At 46.2% G+C, this 20,960-nt stretch overlaps 3 protein-coding genes across 3 annotated transcripts in view; 1 reads left to right on the top strand and 2 right to left on the bottom strand.

Moving 5' to 3' along the window:
* LOC117570364 (titin homolog) overlaps positions 1-17,407 on the top strand; it is a 37,721-nt gene extending 20,314 nt beyond the window's left edge. Inside the window, exons 7-37 of the mRNA XM_052005094.1 lie at positions 401-723; positions 1,428-1,595; positions 1,667-1,796; positions 1,857-2,360; positions 2,604-4,240; positions 4,397-4,825; positions 5,060-5,098; positions 5,411-5,449; positions 6,074-6,346; positions 6,386-6,697; positions 7,244-7,399; positions 8,453-8,488; positions 8,525-8,800; positions 8,840-8,995; positions 9,113-9,268; positions 9,308-9,502; positions 9,620-9,775; positions 9,854-10,009; positions 10,049-10,165; positions 10,244-10,282; positions 10,397-10,513; positions 10,592-10,903; positions 10,982-11,137; positions 11,372-11,449; positions 11,528-12,449; positions 13,578-13,791; positions 13,861-13,999; positions 15,926-16,402; positions 16,459-16,593; positions 16,652-16,794; positions 16,852-17,407. Of these exons, the coding sequence (XP_051861054.1) occupies positions 401-723; positions 1,428-1,595; positions 1,667-1,796; positions 1,857-2,360; positions 2,604-4,240; positions 4,397-4,825; positions 5,060-5,098; positions 5,411-5,449; positions 6,074-6,346; positions 6,386-6,697; positions 7,244-7,399; positions 8,453-8,488; positions 8,525-8,800; positions 8,840-8,995; positions 9,113-9,268; positions 9,308-9,502; positions 9,620-9,775; positions 9,854-10,009; positions 10,049-10,165; positions 10,244-10,282; positions 10,397-10,513; positions 10,592-10,903; positions 10,982-11,137; positions 11,372-11,449; positions 11,528-12,449; positions 13,578-13,791; positions 13,861-13,999; positions 15,926-16,402; positions 16,459-16,593; positions 16,652-16,794; positions 16,852-16,981 (8,120 nt within the window). The 3' untranslated portion in view covers positions 16,982-17,407. The remainder of the gene's footprint in view (positions 1-400; positions 724-1,427; positions 1,596-1,666; positions 1,797-1,856; positions 2,361-2,603; positions 4,241-4,396; positions 4,826-5,059; positions 5,099-5,410; positions 5,450-6,073; positions 6,347-6,385; positions 6,698-7,243; positions 7,400-8,452; positions 8,489-8,524; positions 8,801-8,839; positions 8,996-9,112; positions 9,269-9,307; positions 9,503-9,619; positions 9,776-9,853; positions 10,010-10,048; positions 10,166-10,243; positions 10,283-10,396; positions 10,514-10,591; positions 10,904-10,981; positions 11,138-11,371; positions 11,450-11,527; positions 12,450-13,577; positions 13,792-13,860; positions 14,000-15,925; positions 16,403-16,458; positions 16,594-16,651; positions 16,795-16,851) is intronic.
* Positions 17,408-17,423: 16 nt separating this feature from the next.
* On the bottom strand, positions 17,424-20,957 carry LOC117570377 (lysM and putative peptidoglycan-binding domain-containing protein 4). The gene is made up of 3 exons (XM_034251971.2): positions 20,855-20,957; positions 20,271-20,779; positions 17,424-18,060 (listed from the first exon to the last, which is right to left on the bottom strand). Exons 1-3 carry the CDS (start codon positions 20,866-20,868, stop codon positions 17,816-17,818), a joined length of 768 nt encoding a protein of 255 aa, XP_034107862.1. The 5' UTR covers positions 20,869-20,957; the 3' UTR covers positions 17,424-17,815.
* LOC117570370 (26S proteasome regulatory subunit 7) lies at positions 18,520-20,093 on the bottom strand. Its single transcript, XM_034251964.2, has one exon. The coding sequence runs from the start codon at positions 19,969-19,971 to the stop codon at positions 18,667-18,669; it is 1,305 nt and encodes a 434-aa protein (XP_034107855.1). The 5' UTR covers positions 19,972-20,093; the 3' UTR covers positions 18,520-18,666.
* Positions 20,958-20,960: the final 3 nt, after the last annotated feature.

The raw sequence follows: 20,960 nt of genomic DNA, 5'->3' as shown, positions 1-20,960 counted from the left end.
TTGAATATTGTGAGTGCGTGTGTGTGTGTGTGGAGCGTGCATGCAGCATGGACTTTACGTTGGGCCTCGTAACGGGCATGTATGCCGTTTTGGCCGTAATTATATTCTACGTGGTTTACGTCATTGAGGTGAAATTAGGTATGCCTTTCAACTAAAAATACTCGTAACCTATGATAAACACTCAAACACACTCAATCATCTCTCTCACTCAAATACTCAATCACTTTCTACACTCACACTCGCCAGATAATTGCGACTTTTCACTTTTCCATTATGCATTCCGTTGTTCGTTGTACGTTTTGTTAACCTAACTGACTTTCGTGCTAACATTATTGAGTTTATTTTAGTCGTAGAGCATTCTAAGACTCGAAGCTTTGTTGACCATTTCGCATGCTTACAGATTTGCCCGCCATTGTCAACGGCAACAGCAACAATAACAACAATAATAACAACACCAACAGCAGCAACAACAACAGTGGCAACAACAATGAGCTGTCGGACATTTCGCAGACGCGACTGCGCAATCTTATTGAGAGCATCATTGCGGAGACGCTGCGCACTGGGGCAAACACCTTGGGTCCCAGCGCAGCTGTTTCGGAGATAAGTCTGGACACCCGCTCGACTGGGCAGCTCAGCAATGGCAACAAGCGGCGCCATCGCACCGAGCACTATTTCGAGCCAAAGATCTATCAGGATCTGTTGGCCACAGCGGTGCTCAATAAGGTAAGAATCAAGTAAAGTGTGTGTGTGGCAACTGTTGCACATCTTCTGCGCATGGCTGACACGCTGACCTCGCTTGTATTTAATCCCTTCAATCCCTTCTGGCAAATTTCCGCCAGTTAGTTGGGCACTTGTTGGGCTTCGCGTGTGGCACAAAAACTAGTGCCACAGTCGCAAGTTCCGCTAATTAGTTGCTGACCATTGTTACAAGCGTGCAGACGCATTCAACGGACCATCTGACAACGAATTCAACTACAGCGTTAATTGGATCAAATTCTAGAGTTTTCTCATAGATAATTGCTTTGTCTTGGCCATGGCAGAGCCTGCGCAGCATGTAAATATTATAAAACATTTCATAAATTAACCAACCAATTACGACTTGTTCTCGTAAGTTCCTCAAAACAAGTATCTTATCAGCGGAGTACACATATCATCCTGACTTAACATAAGTTGCTTAACTTATTGATTAGTTGCCATTGGCAGCAAAATCTCAGACAATTTTCACGCTGCGTCACGCTACCATCGATCTAAATCTGAGTACAGCCATGACGTCACAAACTAAACAATGGTTGAAGTCACCAACCACAACATAATAGATATTCAACACATTTAGCCGGTTGCAAAGTCAGCAAAGTCAGCCTTCGGTTCAACGGTCTACAATCAAATCAAGGTCACGCTACAGTTGTTACCTTCTTTTTTACTTACAGATTGCGGATAAGGAAGGCAATGCCAGACTTATATCGGAGAGCACACCGGACCTGAGTGGTCACAACATTGATGAGAATTACAATGCCGAAGCGTTGAGCACTACGTCCGGTAGCTCCATAGAACCGCGCAGCGACTGCAGCCTAACCGACAATGAACTGCTACTCAATGTGCGTCCACCCTCCCTGAAATATTATTTTTTATAATCAATTTTTCAATTTCTTGCTTTATCTATTTGTAGGCTGGCAAAACCGAATCGCATGCTGGTTTGAAAGCTGATTTAGAACGCGAATCGGTTTTGAGTGACTATATTGCTGCTCACATGGTGCCGCTGCCTGACTTCTCAGCGTCTGTTACCGAATCAGAAGATGGTATGTCAGCGACTAATTCCACTTGCTAAACTTTATTGCAATTTTGTATTCCCATCTTAGATATTACCTCCATGTCATCGAGTATGGTCGGTGATGCCACCTGGGAAGACAACTGGCTATTCAAAAAGAAGCGCAGCACCTTGCAAAGTTCGGCAACACCGAGCAGCATTGGAATGCTGGTGCCGGCACCCAAGGAGAATGTGCGTGCCCAGATTGGCGATAGAACCGCCGATGAGGTTAGCGATCTGTCCGAGATAGGCTCAGATGCCGAAGAGTCATCTCTGGATTTATTGCGATGCAATGATTTAAACGATCGACTGTTGAGCAAGCATCTGATTGGCGGCCAAAACACAAAGCTAGTGCTGGATGAGCTAGTGGATCGCACGAGCTTAACCTCAAACACTTTGCCAGAAGAGCACGAACCAGCCATTACTGAGACCACAAATACATTTGTCACACAGCCCTCGACAATTTCAGTGCCAAAAGAACAAATGGCTCCACCGCCACCAATGAGTTTTCAAGATGACCAGGAAAACGAAGATCCTGCCCAAACTCTAATAGCAGGTAATTGCATTGTTGCTTTTCTTATCTAGACATCTTTCCCATATTTCATTCTTATTGCTAACAAAACAAACATTTATTCGGAAAATATCCTGTCTGAAGTTTGATTAGCTTATGCGAATTAGAGTATGTAGCCCCTTAGAATTTGAAAGTTGTTAAATTTAAACTGTAGTAACTCCGGAACATCCTTCAAAATACCTTGGTGTATTTGTGCATTGTTTTGAAGCAGCGGCATTTGTGTTACAGCCAGCTTACACGAAACAGATGATCTTGCCGATCTCGAGGGTTGTACGGGCTTTGGGGACGTTGAATATTTTGATGATAATCAAGAAGTTGAAAATACACCATCTGTCATCGAAATATTAGCTGCCATGGCGCTGGGACCCATGCTAGCAGTTCCAGCATCTGAGCAGCCCCCGATTATGACGGCCACCGAAATTCATACACTCAAGGAATTAAGCGATTTAGCTCTAGCTGAAATTAACGCGCGCACAATGGACCTAACTCACCATTCACTGGATATCATCGAAGAGGAGTATGCGGATGCACAACCTGTACAAATTTTAACTCCACATGATGAAGCTTCAAACCCCTTTGTTGCTGCCGTTGAATGCGCAGAGTTAGCAGAAAAAGTTCCCGAAGATACGGCGGTAATAAATGCACAAGCAATCGAGATTTCGGAAATTATGCTCACTCCAGATGAAACACCTGTAGCACCTCTTACAATTGTTGCTTTTGCGGATATTTTACCCACGCCACTGCTTTCTCCTACGGAATTTTCTGCACCAGAACAAACAGATTTAACATCAGTTCTAGACACGACAGCATTCATCTGTCCATCAACGGAGGTTCTTCCTACACCTATAACAGAAATCTCTACACCGGTAATAGAAAACGTTTCAGTAGTGGAGAATCCCTCACCAACATTAGAAATTCCTGCACATGCATTAGAAGAGGTGGCTGCCAAAGAGATTTCAGCTCCATCAATAGAGGAGATTACTGTGGCGGAAATTCCCGCGCCACCAAAAGAGGTGGCTATGTCTGCAACAGAAACACCTGCACCAAAAGAAGAAGAGCTTGCTACAACTGAGATTCCTACTTCTGTTATTGAAGAAGCTCCTGCATTAAAAATTCCTGCACCACCAGAGGAGATTGCAGTGGCAGAAATTCCTGCACCTGTAATAGATAACGTTACTGCAGCAGAAATTGAGGAGGTTGCGGTGCCGGAAATTCCTGCCCAGGTAATAGAAGAGGTTGCCGCAACAGAGATACCTGCACCTATAATTGAAGAAGTTGCTGCACTAGAAGTCCCTGTACCACCAGAGGAGATTTCTACACCAGTAATTCCTGCCCCAGTAATAGAAGACATTGTTGCCACAGAGATTCCAGAACTTGTAATTGAAGAGGCAGCTGCCCCAGAAATCCCTGCACCACCAGAGGAGGTTGCTGTGGCGGAAATTCCTGTGCCAGCAGTTGAAGAGATTGATGCACACGAAATCCCTGCACCAGTAATCGAAGAGTTTGCTACAACAGAGATTCCTTCACCTGTAATTGAAGAAGCTCCAGCATTAAAAGTCCCTGCACCTATAATAGATGACATTACTCCAAAAACGATTCCTACAAAAGAAATAGAGGAGGATGCTGTGGTTGAAATTCCTGCTCCAGTAATAGAAGAGATTGCCGCAACAGAGAATCCTGCACCTATAATTGAAGAAGTTGCTGCTCTAGAATTCCCTGTACCACCAGAGGCGTTCCCTATGGCAGAAATTCCTGCCCCGGTAATAGAAGAGGTTGCTACTACACAAATTCCTGCAGCAGAAACTACTTCACCAGCAGTAGATGAGGTTGCTGTGACAGAAACTCCTGCACCAGCAACAGAGGAGGCTGCTGCTACAGAGATTCTTGCGCCAGCTATAGAGGAGGTTGCTGCTACAGATATTCTTGCACCAGCAACTGAGGAGGTTGCTGTTACAGAAACTCCTGCACCAGCAACAGAGAAGGCTGCTGCTACAGAGATTCTTGCGCCAGTAATAGTGGAGGATGCTGCTACAGAAATTCCTGCGCCAGCAATAGAGGAGGCTGCTGTCACAGAAACTCCTGCGCCAACAATAAAAAAAGTTGCTGTTACAGAACCTCCTCCGACAGCAAGAGAGGAAGTTGCTGCTACAGAGATTCTTGCACCAGCAACAGAGGAGGCTGCTGTCACAGAAACTACCGCGCCAACAATAGAAGAAGTTGCTGTGACAGAAATTCCGGCGCCAGCAATAGATGAGGTTGCTGTGACAGAAATTGCTGCGCTAGCAACAGAGGAGGTTGCTGTGACAGAAACTCCTGCCCCAGCGACAGAGGAGGTTGCTGCTACAGAAACTCCTGCATCATCAATAGAGGAGGTTGCTGCTGCGAACATTCCAGCACCACCAATAGAGAACGTTGCTGCTACAGACATTCCTGAGCCAGAAACAGAGGAGGTTGCTGTAACAGAAATTTCTACGCCAGCAACAGTGGAGGTTGCTATGGCAGAAACTCCAGCACCAGCAATAGAAGAGGTTGCTGCTACAGATATTCCTACACCAGAAATTGAGGAGGTTGCTGTGACAGAAATTTCTGCGCCAGCAACAGAGGAGGTTGCTATGGCAGAAACTCCAGCACCAGCAATAGAAGAGGTTGCTGTGACAGAAATTCCTGCGCCAGCAACAGAGGAGGTTGCTGCTACAGAAACTCCAGCACCAGCAACAGAGGAGGTTGCTGTGACAAAAATTCCTGCGCCAGCAACAGAGGAAGTTGCTGTGACGGAAACTCCAGCACCAGCTATAAAAGAGGTTGTTGCTACAGAAACTCCAGCACCAGCAACAGAGGAAGTTGCTGCTACTGATATTCCTGCACCAGCAATAGAGGAGGTTGCTGTGACAGAAATTCCTGCGCCAGCAACAGAGGAGGTTGCTGTGACAGGAATACCTGCGCCAGCAACAGAGGAGGTTGCTGTGACGGAAACTCCTGCGCCAGCAATAGAGGAAGTTGCCACTATAGATATTCCTACACCAGCCATAGAAGAGGTTGCTGTGACAGAAATTCCTGCGCCAGCAACAGAGGAGGTTGCTGTGGCAGAAATTCCTGCGCCAGCAATAGAGGAGGTTGCTGTGACAGAAACTCCAGCACCAGCAACAGAGGAGGTTGCTGTGACAGAAACTACTGCGCCAGCAACAAAGGAGGTTGCTGTGACAGAAACTCCAGCACAAGTAATAGAAGAGGTTGCTGTTACAGAAACTCCAGCACCAGCAACAGAGGAAGTTGCTGCTACTGATATTTCTACACCACCAATAGAGGAAGTTGCTGTGGCAGAAACTCCTGCACCAGCAACAGAGAAGGTTGCTGTGACAGAAATTCCTGCGCCAGCAAGAGAGGAGGTTGCTGTGGCAGAAACTCCAGCATCAGCAATAGAAGTGGATGCTGGGACAGAAACTCCAGCACCAGCAATAGAAGAGGTTGCTGTGACAGAAATTTTTGCGCCAGCCATAGAAGAGGTTGCTGTGACGGATACTCCTGCGCCAGCAACAGAGGAGGTTGCTGTGGCAGAAACTCCAGCACCAGCAATAGAAGAGGTTGCTGTGACAGAAACTCCAGCACCAGCAACAGAGGAAGTTGCTGCTACTGATATTCCTGCACCAGCCATAGAGGAGGTTGCTGTGACAGAAATTCCTGCGCCTGCAACAGAGGAGGTTGGTGTGGCAGAAACTCCAGCACCATCAATAGAAGAGGATGCTGGGACAGAAACTCCAGCACCAGCAATAGAAGAGGTTGCTGTGACAGAAATTTTTGCGCCAGCAACAGAGGAAGTTGCTGCTACAGATATTCCTACACCAGCCATAGAAGAGGTTGCTGTGACGGAAACTCCTGCGCCAGCAACAGAGGATGTTGCTGTGACAGAAACTCCAGCACCAGTAATAGAAGAGGTTGCTGTGACGGAAAATCCCGCACCAGCAACAGAGGAGGTTGCTGTGACAGAAACTCCAGCACAAGCAATAGAAGAGGTTGCTGTGACAGAAACTCCAGCACCAGCAACAGAGGAAGTTGCTGCTACAGATATTCCTACACCAGCAATAGAAGAGGTTGCTGTGACGGAAACTCCTGCGCCAGCAACAGAGGAGGTTGCTGTGGCAGAAACTCCAGCACCAGCAATAGAAGAGGTTGCTGTGAGAGAAACTCCAGCACCAGCAACAGAGGAAGTTGCTGCTACTGATATTCCTGCACCAGCAATAGAGGAGGTTGCTGTGACAGAAATTCCTGCGCCAGCAACAGAGGAGGTTGCTGTGACAGAAACACCTGCGCCAGCAACAGAGGAGGTTGCTGTGACGGAAACTCCTGCGCCAGCAATAGAGGAAGTTGCCACTATAGATATTCCTACACCAGCCATAGAAGAGGTTGCTGTGACAGAAATTCCTGCGCCAGCAACAGAGGAGGTTGCTGTGGCAGAAATTCCTGCGCCAGCAATAGAGGAGGTTGCCGTGACAGAAACTCCAGCACCAGCAACAGAGGAAGTTGCTGTTACAGATATTGTTGCATCAACAATTGAGGAGGTAGCTGTGACAGAAACTCCTGCGTCAGCAATAGAGGAGGTTGCTGTGACAGAGACTTCAGCACCAGCAATAGAAGAGGTTGCTATGACAGAAACTCCAACACCAGCAACAGAGGAAGTTGCTGCTACTGATATTCCTGCACCAGCAATAGAGGAGGTTGCTGTAACAGAAATTCCTGCGCCAGCAACAGAGGAGGTTGCTGTGACGGAAACACCTGCGCCAGCAACAGAGGAGGTTGCTGTGACGGAAACTTCAGCACCAGCAATAGAAGAGGTTGCTGTGACAGAAACTCCAACACCAGCAACAGAGAAGGTTGCTGTGACAGAAACACTTGCGCCAGCAACAGAGGAGGTTGCTGTGGCAGAAACTCCAGCACCACCAATAGAAGACGTTGCTGTGACAGAAACTCCAGCACCAGCAACAGAGGAAGTTGCTGCTACAGATATTCTTGCGCCAGCAATAAAGGAGGTTGCTGTGACAGAAATTCCTGCGCCAGCAATTGAGGAGGTTGCTGCTACAGATATTCCTACATCAGCAATTGAGGAGGTTGCTGTGACAGAAATTCCTGCGCCAGCAACAGAGGAGGTTGCTGTGACAGAAACACCTACGCCAGCAACAGAGGAGGTTGCTGTGACGGAAACTCCTGCGCCAGCAATAGAGGAAGTTGCCACTATAGATATTCCTACACCAGCCATAGAAGAGGTTGCTGTGACAGAAATTCCTGCGCCAGCAACAGAGGAGGTTGCTGTGGCAGAAATTCCTGCGCCAGCAATAGAGGAGGTTGCTGTGACAGAAACTCCAGCACCAGCAACAGAGGAAGTTGCTGTTACAGATATTGTTGCATCAACAATTGAGGAGGTAGCTGTGACAGAAACTCCTGCGTCAGCAATAGAGGAGGTTGCTGTGACAGAAACTTCAGCACCAGCAATAGAAGAGGTTGCTGTGACAGAAACTCCAACACCAGCAACAGAGAAGGTTGCTGTGACAGAAACACTTGCGCCAGCAACAGAGGAGGTTGCTGTGGCAGAAACTCCAGCACCACCAATAGAAGAGGTTGCTGTGACAGAAACTCCAGCACCAGCAACAGAGGAAGTTGCTGCTACAGATATTCTTGCGCCAGCAATAAAGGAGGTTGCTGTGACAGAAATTCCTGCGCCAGCAACAGAGGAGGTTGCTGTGACGGAAACACCTGCGCCAGCAACAGAGGAGGTTGCTGTGACAGAAACTTCAGCACCAGCAATAGAAGAGGTTGCTGTGACAGAAACTCCAACACCAGCAACAGAGAAGGTTGCTGTGACAGAAACACTTGCGCCAGCAACAGAGGAGGTTGCTGTGGCAGAAACTCCAGCACCACCAATAGAAGAGGTTGCTGTGACAGAAACTCCAGCACCAGCAACAGAGGAAGTTGCTGCTACAGATATTCTTGCGCCAGCAATAAAGGAGGTTGCTGTGACAGAAATTCCTGCGCCAGCAATTGAGGAGGTTGCTGCTACAGATATTCCTACATCAGCAATTGAGGAGGTTGCTGTGACAGCAACTCCTGCGCCAGCAACAGAGGTTGCTGTGACAGAAACACCTGCGCCAGCAACAGAGGAGGTTGCTGTGACAGAAACACCTGCGCCAGCAACAGAGGAAGTTGCTGTGACGGAAACTCCTGCGCCAACAACAGAGGAGGTTGCTGTGACAGAAACTCCAGCACCAGTAATAGAAGAGGTTGCTGTGACGGAAACTCCTGCACCAGCAACAGAGGAGGTTGCTGTGACAGAAACTCCAGCACAAGCAATAGAAGAGGTTGCTGTGACAGAATCTTCAGCACCAGCAATAGAAGAGGTTGCTGTGACAGAAACTCCAGCACCAGCAACAGAGGAGGTTGCTGTGACAGCAATTCCTGCACCAGCAACAGAGGAGGTTGCTGTGACAGCAATTCCTGCGCCAGCAGCAGAGGAGGTTGATGTGACAGAAACACCTGCGCCAGCAACAGAGGAGGTTGCTGTGACGGAAACTCCTGCGCCAGCAATTGAGGAGGTTGCTGCTACAGATATTCTTGCACCAACAATAGAAGAGGTTGCTGTGACAGAAACTCCTGCGACAGCAATAGAGGATGTTGCTGTGACAGAAATTTTTGCGCCAGCAACAGAAGAGGTTACTGCTACAGATATTCTTGCACCAACAATAGAAGAGGTTGCTGTGACAGAAACTCCTGCGCCAGCAATAGAGGAGGTTGCTTCTACAGATATTCTTGCACCAACAATAGAAGAGGTTGCTGTGACAGAAACTCCAGCACCAGCAACAGAGGAGGTTGCTGTGACAGAAACTTCCGCGCCAGCAATTGAGGAGGTTGCTGTGAAAGAAACTCCTGCGCCACCAATTAAGGAGGTTGCTGTGACAGAAACTCCAGCACCAGCAACAGAGAAGGTTGCTGTGACAGAAATTCCTGCGCCAGCAACAGAGGAAGTTGCTGTGACAGAAACTCCTGCGCCAGAAATAGAGAAGGTTGCTGTGACAGAAACACCTGCGCCAGCAACAGAGGAGGTTTCTACTACAGATATTCTTGCGACAGCAATAGAGGAGGTTGCTGTGACAGAAACTCCTGCGACAGCAATAGAGGATGTTGCTGTGACAGAAATTTCTGCGCCAGCAACAGAAGAGGTTACTGCTTCAGATATTCTTGCACCAACAATAGAAGAGGTTGCTGTGACAGAAACTCCTGCGCCAGCAATAGAGGAGGTTGCTGCTACAGATATTCTTGCACCAACAATAGAAGAGGTTGCTGTGACAGAAACTCCTGCGACAGCAATAGAGGATGTTGCTGTGACAGAAATTTCTGCGCCAGCAACAGAAGAGGTTACTGCTTCAGATATTCTTGCACCAACAATAGAAGAGGTTGCTGTGACAGAAACTCCTGCGCCAGCAATAGAGGAGGTTGCTGCTACAGATATTCTTGCACCAACAATAGAAGAGGTTGCTGTGACAGAAACTCCATCACCAGCAACAGAGGAGGTTGCTGTGACAGAAATTTTTGCGCCAGCAACAGAGGAGGTTGCTGTGACAGAAACTTCCGCGCCAGCAATTGAGGAGGTTGCTGTGAAAGAAGCTCCTGCGCCAGCAATTGAGGAGGTTGCTGTGACAGAAACTCCAGCGCCAGCAACAGAGAAGGTTGCTGTGACAGAAATTCCTGCGCCAGCAACAGAGGAAGTTGCTGTGACAGAAACTCCTGCGCCAGAAATAGAGAAGGTTGCTGTGACAGAAACACCTGCGCCAGCAACAGAGGAGGTTTCTACTACAGATATTCTTGCGACAGCAATAGAGGAGGTTGCTGTGACAGAAATTCCTGCGCCAGCAATTGAGGAGGTTGCTGCTACGGATATTCCTACATCAGCAATTGAGGAGGTTGCTGTGACAGCAACTCCTGCACCAGCAACAGAGGATGATGCTGTGACAGAAACACCTGCGCCAGCAAAAGAGGTTGCTGCTACAGATATTCTTGCACCAACAATAGAAGAGGTTGCTGTGACAGAAACTCCTGCGACAGCAATAGAGGATGTTGCTGTGACAGAAATTTCTGCGCCAGCAACAGAAGAGGTTACTGCTTCAGATATTCTTGCACCAACAATAGAAGAGGTTGCTGTGACAGAAACTCCTGCGCCAGCAATAGAGGAGGTTGCTGCTACAGATATTCTTGCACCAACAATAGAAGAGGTTGCTGTGACAGAAACTCCATCACCAGCAACAGAGGAGGTTGCTGTGACAGAAATTTTTGCGCCAGCAACAGAGGAGGTTGCTGTGACAGAAACTTCCGCGCCAGCAATTGAGGAGGTTGCTGTGAAAGAAACTCCTGCGCCAGCAATTGAGGAGGTTGCTGTGACAGAAACTCCAGCGCCAGCAACAGAGAAGGTTGCTGTGACAGAAATTCCTGCGCCAGCAACAGAGGAAGTTGCTGTGACAGAAACTCCTGCGCCAGAAATAGAGAAGGTTGCTGTGACAGAAACACCTGCGACAGCAACAGAGGAGGTTTCTACTACAGATATTCTTGCGCCAGCAATAGAGGAGGTTGCTGTGACAGAAATTCCTGCGCCAGCAATTGAGGAGGTTGCTGCTACAGATATTCCTACACCAGCAATAGAGGAGGTTGCTGTGACAGAAATTCCTGCGCCAGCAACAGAGGAAGTTGCTGTGACAGAAACTCCTGCGCCAGAAATTGAGAAGGTTGCTGTGACAGAAATTCCTGCGCCATCAATAGAGAAGGTTGCTGTGACAGAAACTGCAGCACCAGCAATAGAAGAGGTTGCTATGATAGAAACTCCAGCACCAGCAATAGAAGAGGTTGCTATGATAGAAACTCCATCGCCAGCAACAGAGAAGGTTGCTGTGACAGAAATTCCTGCGCCAGCAACAGAGGAAGTTGCAGTGACAGAAACTCCTGCGCCAGAAATAGAGAAGGTTGCTGTGACAGAAACACCTGCGCCAGCAACAGAGGAGGTTTCTACTACAGATATTCTTGCGCCAGCAATAGAGGAGGTTGCTGTGACAGAAATTCCTGCGCCAGCAATTGAGGAGGTTGCTGCTACAGATATTCCAACACCAGCAATAGAGGAGGTTGCTGTGACAGAAATTCCTGCGCCAGCAACAGAGGAAGTTGCTGTGACAGAAACTCCTGCGCCAGAAATTGAGAAGGTTGCTGTGACAGAAACTCTCGCGCCAGTAACAGAAGAGGTTGCAGCAACGCAAACTACTTCACCAGCAATAGAGGAGGTTGCTGTGACAAAGATGCCTGCACCAGAAATAAAAGAGGTTGCTGGAATAGAAACTCCAGCACCAGCAATAGTAGTTGCTATGACTGAAACTTCTACGCCGGCAACAGATATGGTTGCTATGACTGAAACTTCTACGCCGGCAACAGACATGGTTGCTATGACTGAAACTTCTACGCCTGCAACAGTGGAGATTGCAGCAACGGAAAGTACTTCACCAGCAATAGAGATTCCTCTACCAGAAATTCGAGCATCAGCCATAGAGGAGGTTTCTGTGACAGAAACTCCTACGTCAGCAACGCCGGAGGTTGCAGCAGCACAAACTACTTCACCAGCTATAAATAAAGTTGCTGTGACAGCAACTCCTGCGCCAGCAACAGAGGAGGTTGCCTCAGCGGAAGCTATTTCACCAGCAATAGAGAAGGTTGCTGCTGCAGAGATTCCTGCACCACCAATAGGGCAAGTTGCTGCTGCGCAAACTAGTTCACCGGCAATAGAGGAGATCTCTGCTACAGAGATTCCTGCACCAACAGGTCAGGAGGTTGCTGCATCAGAGATCCCTGCGTCAGCATATGAGAAAACAAATGTAGATAAAAATATGCTTTCAACGAAGGCAAATACAAAAATGTGTTTTCCTCAGAACGTGATAATTGACTCACATATTGAAAATGTGGGAGAAATTGATTTAGAAATTCCGGCAGAGACGCAGGTTGAGATGGATCTTCTGCAAATGACAGCAGATACAATGCAGAGTGAATTGAATCTAGGTAAAACGCCTCAAAAGTGCTTGCGAAGACAGCCAAATATCCTAGACACAACACCGAGCGACGGAGACGCAACGACGAGACCAATAAATCTCTTGGGGACCATTTGCAAGGTTTATATTAAAGACAAACGACTTTTGGCGACAATTGAAAGACGACGACGACGCGCTCTTATAATGCACAAATACCTGAGTTCCTTTGATTCCTTTGATGATGATAGTATAGATGATGTAGAGTATGAGACGAATCCAAGTCTGTTTGATGAATTAAATACGTATCAGCATTTTAGTTTAGATAATAATGTGAGTGCAGAAAATATAGATTCACATTTAGTTAGGTTAGAGACTGATGGCAATTCAGCTGAAGAATTCAAAACTCATGAGACTCAAGAAGAGGCTGATGTAGAATTAGTTTCGCATTTTTCAGATATCGCCAGTCAAACATCAGTTGATCTTGCCGATGATATCGGTATAGATATCGATGATGAGTTCTTCATCATTGGTAGTTTCACTGAAATCGGGTATAATTTTATTAACCATATTCTTTTCTCAGATCAATTAAGCTCAAACTCAAGCGACAGCAATGAAAGCGAGCCGTCCACCTCGCATGAGACTTTTAACGGCGACGCTGACACAGTTTACGATTATGATACGAGTAGTTACAGAACTGAATTTGTGGACGAGGCAGTCTCTAGTAGTACGCTAACAAATGCCACCACAACAACAAGAACTCTTACTAATCACACCCAAAATACTAACAACAACAATACTAACACAACAATACACCGAACTCGGCTGAGTGGTAAACTAACAAATGGTTCACTAAGATGGTCTAATAAAACGGCCATCGCGTTGCCCGATATTGGCCCGCAAAATGGCGTTCAAAAGAAAGATGATGATGATCATGTGAATGATGTTAATAATAATGAAGATGATGTAGTTCTGTTGCGGCGCTTTGCCCCAGGTAACACGCACTCTATGGCCAACACTCTCATCACTCGGTGTTTGTTGTCTCCTTTCGTAAATGCTTCTGTTCTGTTATGTTTCTGTTCCTAGACCGGCTAACATGTTGCTTCTGCTATCGTTTGATTTGTATAACTGCTTACCTAACTAAATGTTGATTCCATTGTAGGCTCAATTGCGGAACGCGAAGTCAAAAAGTGGTACAATGCTGTCGAAATGCCCAACAATCCCTATGCCCCCGAGGCGCTCAAGCAACGCATAAGCGGCACCCAGGAGCGCTTCATGGACGTGCCCAACATCAGTCCTAGTGTGGAGCAAAAGGCGTTGGCTCAGATGACCACCGAAATCGTGGAGCCTGCCAGTCGTGCCGAGGACTACAAGCGGTAAGTTAGGTCTACTCAAAAGGAGCAATGAAACTGGATAACTGAACTCGCCTTCATTATTTCGAGCAGTTATAGTCGGGACTATTACATCAACGATGCGCCCAGCGAGAGCAGCAAAGCGCAGTCTTTGGCTGGCAGCGTCAGTGCTAGCGCCTGCAGCATGGAGCCAACAACAGCGCCAACCGATGAGGATATTGTCATCAATGAGGTAAATCAACCGCATGGTAGCGCTCAAAGTAACCTTGCTGACCTCACGCATTGGACGCTGTCGACGCCCGTGCGACGCAGCAGCTCGCTCAAATTCATTAACAAACGTAATTCCCCCACATTAACCGCCCACGCTCACGCCCACAGCTCTGCCTTCGGTCATGAGCGTGCACACCCCGCCATTGAGCGTCCATCCACATCGGCATCGCATTATCGCGATTCCAGCCTGGGCATAGATCCCGACATAGATGACTTTGACGTACGCTCGCATCGATCGTGGCGCAGCAGCCTGGGGCATGCGCCCAGCTATTTTGGCAGCACGCTGCCCAAACGCCATACGCAATCCTCGCTAAGTCTGCACAGCAATGGCAGCGGGATGTCCTTTGGTTCGTCCGCTTCCAAGAGGCGACAGGGTTCGGGGTCCGGGGGTCCCTCGCCAGCTGTGCTCACGCAGTTCGAGAAGCAGCTGTTGCACAAAGACCTCAAGCGCAACAGTTTTCGTGCTGTGTCCGCCACCTCAAAGGATTTCGTTATGAATCCTCTGTTCGAGAGCGAACTGCAGGTGAAGCCCTGCATAGACGATCAGGACTCGGGTGTCGATAGCTGTCTGAATGGCTTCAGCGGTGCCGATGCCAAGCACAGCAACAATAGTCTACTCTTCTAGCACAAACGTAGTTAGAGGGCGGGTATATGGGTTTTAATGGGGTCACTGGGGTGAGTTGTTTGTAGTTGTAGCTCTTAGAGGTACGATTCACATCTGCCAAAATCTGCATAGCTGAAAAAGATAGTCAAGTTAAAGAACACACACATACACACTTACACATATACAATATATAGTACACACACTAGTCAGTAAACGCAACACAAAAAGCAATTTCACGGTACTTTGCGCAAGAGAAAAAAAATAAACACAATTATGAAATCGATTCCAAGATAAAGAACTTTAAAAGAGGAAAAAAGAATCGAAATACTAGAATCTCCAACTGCAAGCACGGTTAGGCTTTAAGCTGGCAGTGCCATCTGCTCAAGTAGACGCACAACGATGCACCAGAGCTAGTGTTCTATATCTATCTACATACATATAAACCTATCATAAATGTACTCGTATCTGCTATCTATCAAAGCCAACAAACTAAATAATAATACAAAAACAATTATCATAATAATAATAATTATTCTAAATGCTAATAATAATTGCCTAATGCTAATGCGCCCGAAAGTATGCAGCATTTTGTATGTCTCTTTTTTTATTATTATTTTATTGATTAATTATGATTTTGCGCTGTTAATTCTTTTAATGTAAACATTGTAATCTTTTGTATGCACACACTAGTTAATTCATATTGCTAACTTCTATTATAAACAACAAACCAATATCATAGAAATAAAGCCAAAAGTTAAACAAACAACCAAACCACCAAATAATGAATGAAACAAATGTTTTTAGTAAATACTTTGTATAGTAAATCTATTGAAATGGTGAGTACCTGCAGCAGACAATTAATTTTATTTAATCGGATTATTATTAAGTGAATTTTACTAACAACATTTGTTTCACTTTGATGCTAAACTCACGTATTTGCTACTTAATTTGAAGTCTCTCTGCCTTGCTGTAGCTGTAACTAAGCGGAATGATTTGCATGCTGCCACCAACCACTCACACACACATACAAAAGTATATACATGAATCACAACACATACACGCATTTGTACATCCCACACATATGATTGTCAATCACCAAGGATTCTGCATTCTACATGTGCGACTGCTATGGCTTTTGCTACCAGCAATATCTTATACTAAACACTCAACAATTCTTCTTTTCATATCAATGTTTAACTTCTACCTAAACTAACAAACTACAAAACTACAACAAAACAACAACACACACAACTTGTACACACGCCTCAAATGTTTTCTCGAAAGGCTTCAAATGCAAACAAAAATGCAGCCGACGCGTCCTGTGTTTATACAGCAATGCCCGTCCAGGTGATCGATGAGGGCAATGCAAGTCTGGAGACGCAATCGAATCCATCGATGCAATCGCAGCACACGACCAGCGATGACTCGGATACGGTGCGTGTCTACGACTTCAATAACCAGGAGACACGAGTCATCAGCAAGTCGGAAACTGTGGGCGAACAGCCCAGCACATCGAGCACATTATCTATGGAGTCGGCTCTTAGTGCACCCTCCGCCTCCTCCTCCTCCATAGATGCGTCTCGCAAACGTGAAAGACCCGTCGTGCTTCAATTTGGACCCGCTGATGCGGTGCCCACAGTCTGTTCGTCACCCACAATGACTCCGACACGCGGTTCCACGCCGCCAGCTTTTAGATTTCTGCAACCGAAGCGACGCCTAATCGAACCAAGCCAAGTTTTGTCCATAGACGAAGATGAAGTGGTAGGTAATTGCAATTTTACGAGTGATGAGGGTGTTTAATATTTCCTTTTGAGCAGCCTGAACCAAGCACGCCGGTGGAAAAACCGCCAATCGAAGATGAAGTGGCACATGCGATGCCCTCAGTGAAGGCGCTGGCTCAAGCCTTTCTGCTAACCAGCAAACGAACGCAGCCCGAACGACGCTGGCGAAAGGTAGTTTAATTAATCGAGAGAGTAAAAGTTTAATTATTGACGGGTTACGTCATTGCAGACTGTGCGACTGATTGCGCCACCCGAGACACCAGAGAAACCATCCACGCCAGTGTCACGTAGGCATATGCTGCAACATGCCGTCTCCATGGCTGAGGTGGCCGATGAATCCACAATTGCCTCCGATTTGTCATCACTCGAAACGTCAGTTAGTTATCTATTATATTTTACATTTATTAATTGACATATTTCCTAACACAGCGATCCATCCATACATTCGGAGAGCCAACCCAGTCCCATTCCCGTTGCCGCACAGGCGAGTCCAGTGCCCGTGCGTCGTGGCTTCCTTAGGAGTAATATTGCTTTCTTTGAGAATTTAAAGTTCAAGTGAATATGCCGCCAAGATCCCTTTTTGAGATGCGCGCGGCCCTTGGTTGCCTATTCCACGCCCGGAATATGCACAACAATGGGAGCAGAGCATCATGCACCTGGATACCAAATCAATATATCAATTCACAACCAAATAATCATGTGCCATGGCCAGACACACATTCAAAAGTATTCAGATGATGATAAGAAGTACTTAAACAATTGTCGCCCAGTGTGCGTTATCTAATGTTAATTCTAGTTGATACTTTACTAATTAATTAACTATCCATGGATACTATTTATTACATATTTTATCTATTTATAAGAAATGTTCTTAGCTTTAAGCTATGCAAACATCATTTGAATTTGTTATTTATCGGACCTGTACCTCGATATAAACATAAAATTGTCGATGTATCATCATTTACATATTACATTAAAATTACAGAAAAACAAATTGAGTGTTACTATTTATTGTTTACCTGTTCACAGCTTTATTACATCGATTCTATCTACCGGCTGCCAGTTGAGATTTATAAATACGTAATTTCAAATGATTCACAATTTAAAATAATTTGGGCAATGGGAATATAAATTAATTAATTCAATATGGTATCATGTCTAATATTATACGATTTGTACAAGTCACAATTGGTATTTTATTTCTATGCGCGTATATTTATATAAAAAATAAATTCTATTGCTCCCAATTACATTCAAAATGCGATCCTCCAGAGCCAAGAGAGTGATTGAGGGTGTTTTCGTATTATTTTGGAGTTTTGTGATTTCCTATCATATCATTTCAATTAGCACATTTGGAATGATGATCACTTCGTTTCATTTTTCCCACTGCCAACTATGGTGTGCTGTGGGTGTGATGTGGATGCTCCGCCAGATAGATGACATACACCAGAGGGATGACGAAACATAGTGCGAGAATAAATATTAGCAGGCATATCCAGGACATGTCGCAATCCGAGCCAGACCAGTCGATGGCCCGCAACGATGGACCCGGTATCGGACGCAAACGGGGCGCATGTCTGTCCACTAGCATGTCGTCCAGCAAGGCTGTACTGTCATCCAAAGTCTGCTCCCTGTTGCCTGTATATAAGGAATGTCATCAATAACGTTAATCAACTTATTTTGAAAACATCAATTGAATTAAATATACAAATTTCAAACAAGAATGGACAAAAAGGGCTTTCTGTGGAAAAATAGTTTTTAAGCAATATTGGGACTTGATAACCCCGACTATGCACCAAAGAAATGCCACGTCACAAACGCTTGACTAAGACCTAAGACCAACTAACGATGATTTCTCAGCAACTAATGGAAACTAATGAGAGGCATAGCAACGGAACAAATATGGGTTTTTGATAATAAAGGTCTTTAAAGACCTTTAAGTTTCAAATAACATGTAGTCAATAAAGTTATGTGCGTGTATATTCATTTTGTTGTAGTGTTTTCTCAATGCGAACCAACCATGAACTGAAGTCATGTAAGTTTACCTTACAGACCAGGTCCCATTTATTTTTAGTCTTCATTTAAAAACAAAGGTAATTGACGTATTGACTCAGCATAAACAGATATTTATATTGTTTATTGTATATCGTTTATTTTATTTTACTTAAATGCTCAGGCTCCAGAAGATGTTACAGATTAGGCCAAAGCCCGTTGCATGGATGAAAAAGGCGTATAAATCATAACTTAATTGTAGGTCATATAGCGAGGAGTGGCGCTGAACTTGGCATAGCTCTTGATAACCTTGTTGACAGCCTCCAGGAAATCCTTCTCAGTAGCAACCTTGCGACGGGCGCGAATGGCAAACATGCCAGCTTCCGTGCATACCGAACGAATCTCGGCACCAGTCGAATTGGGACAGAGACGCGCCAACAGATCGAAGCGAATGTCACGCTCTACGGACATCGAGCGAGCGTGGATCTTGAAGATATGCGAGCGTCCATCCTGATCGGGCAGTCCGAATTCCACTTTACGATCCAAACGTCCAGGACGCATAAGCGCAGGGTCCAGCGTGTCGGGGCGATTGGTGGCCATCAAAACCTTGATATTACCTCGGGGATCGAAGCCATCCAGTTGATTAATCAACTCCAACATTGTACGCTGCACTTCATTGTCGCCTCCAGCGCCATCATCGAAACGTGCGCCGCCAATGGCATCGATTTCATCGAAGAAAATGAGACACGCCTTCTTGGAGCGCGCCATCTCGAACAGTTCACGAACCATGCGCGCTCCCTCGCCCACATACTTCTGCACAAGCTCCGAGCCGATGACACGAATAAAGCAGGCATCTGTACGATTGGCCACGGCACGAGCGCACAACGTTTTGCCCGTGCCAGGAGGACCGAAGAGCAGCACACCCTTAGGTGGCTCAATACCCAGATTGACGAACTTCTCGGGATGCAGGAGGGGCGTCTCGACGACCTCACGCAACTTCTCAATCTGTTCCTTGCAGCCGCCGACATCGCTGTAGGTGACATCTGGTTTATCCTCCACCTGCATCATAGTCACCGTGGGATCAATTTTGGGTGGCAAAGGAATGTGGATTTGGTACTTGTTGCGATCGACGCCCACACGCATGCCCTCCTCAATATCCGTAGGTGCCACGGAATCAGCTAGGTCCACCACAAACTTTGCAAACTGCTTCACGTTGATGATGTACTTGGGATCATCAGAGTCTGCATTGATAATCTTTGTGCAACGCGCTACCTGCAGCGGTTGCTCGTTCTGCAGGATTTGCTTATCGGCAGCCAGATCCCACAAAGCGGGCGGTGCCAGACCTGTGTCGCTCTCCTTAATGCCCGTCAGCTCGTTGACCTGTTTAACAGCCTTTTGTATGTCCTCCTCGATACTTTTTATGGACTTGTGATATTGACTTTGGCCATAAGTCTTCAGAAGCTCGATGTCGCCTTCGTCGAGAGACTTGATTTCTTTGTCCTCGCCCTTCTCTTCATGCTTCACCTTGCGTTGATCATCTCCCAGATAGTCCGGCATTTTGTTTTTATTATTTAAACAGCGAAATATTAACTAAATTTATTGTTTTTTTCGCCAACAACGCTTGCCGATTTCTTAAAGCAATTGTAATGGCGAGTGTGACCGTTCGCGCAATGACTAAACAAATTGGTTGTTGCGCCTAACTTAACGTAGTACTTAACAGCACTTTAACAGAATTGCTCCTCCTGCCGTCGTACAGGGTGAGTCACGCACACAAAACACTATCTGATTGGCCAGCTAAATGCCAGCTGTTAACATGAAAACTCTATGCTAGGCAACTAAGATTTATTTGGACTCACCGTTATCATCCGAGCCATCATAGAACTTATTGACATCCCTTCGAGGTGAAGGCTGTCCTTCAGCAGCGTTCACAGCAGCTACCAGCAGTCGCTCGTCCAACATTAAGCGAGCATCCTCCAACGGATTGCGTTCAATCGCAAGTTCCTTTTCCAAAATGTGCCTTGGGCTGTTGTTGCCACTGCGATGTACAGCGGGCAGTGCATCCGGATCGTGCGATCCCAGAAGGACATTGTGCACGGTGACCGGAATGCGAATAATACGACGGGCATGTATCTCGTTCTCGCGGTCAATCTTATTCAATCGCTTAATGTCAGCCACTGAGCAATGGAAGCGCAAAGCAAGCGCTTGCAACGTATCATCTTCCTGTACTTTCACCTCGAGCGTGTTCTCGAAGCGTGGCAGTCTTGCGTGGCCATTGACCATTCTATTGGGCAACTGTTGCATGTCCACAAATTCGTTGTCATCATCCATGATGCCATCATCCCAGTTGTACTGTTGTTGCTGGCGCCTGAAATGGGAAACACACGAAACACGATTACATTACAGAGTCTGTGAAGCAACAGTCGAGTTGGCGTTGACTTACACATTGCGACGCATTATTTACATAGATTTTGCTATGCCTCTGATATTTATTCGGTAATCGTCTTCGTTGGCTCTGCACTTAATGTCACCTCCTTGACAGTGATCTG

Source organism: Drosophila albomicans, chromosome 3, assembly GCF_009650485.2.
Source record: "Drosophila albomicans strain 15112-1751.03 chromosome 3, ASM965048v2, whole genome shotgun sequence".
In the NCBI taxonomy this organism is placed as follows: domain Eukaryota; kingdom Metazoa; phylum Arthropoda; class Insecta; order Diptera; family Drosophilidae; genus Drosophila; species Drosophila albomicans.
This window is presented reverse-complemented; position numbering and strand designations above follow the sequence as displayed.

Bases quoted from the DNA above. Each gene is read 5' to 3' on its own strand.
- LOC117570370 (XM_034251964.2), bottom strand. From the start codon at position 19,971: ATGCCGGACTATCTGGGAGATGATCAACGCAAGGTGAAGCATGAAGAG.
- LOC117570377 (XM_034251971.2), bottom strand. The intron at 18,061-20,270 runs GTGAGTCCAAAT...CCTTATATACAG, and splicing joins TGATGGCTCGGATGATAACG to GCAACAGGGAGCAGACTTTG.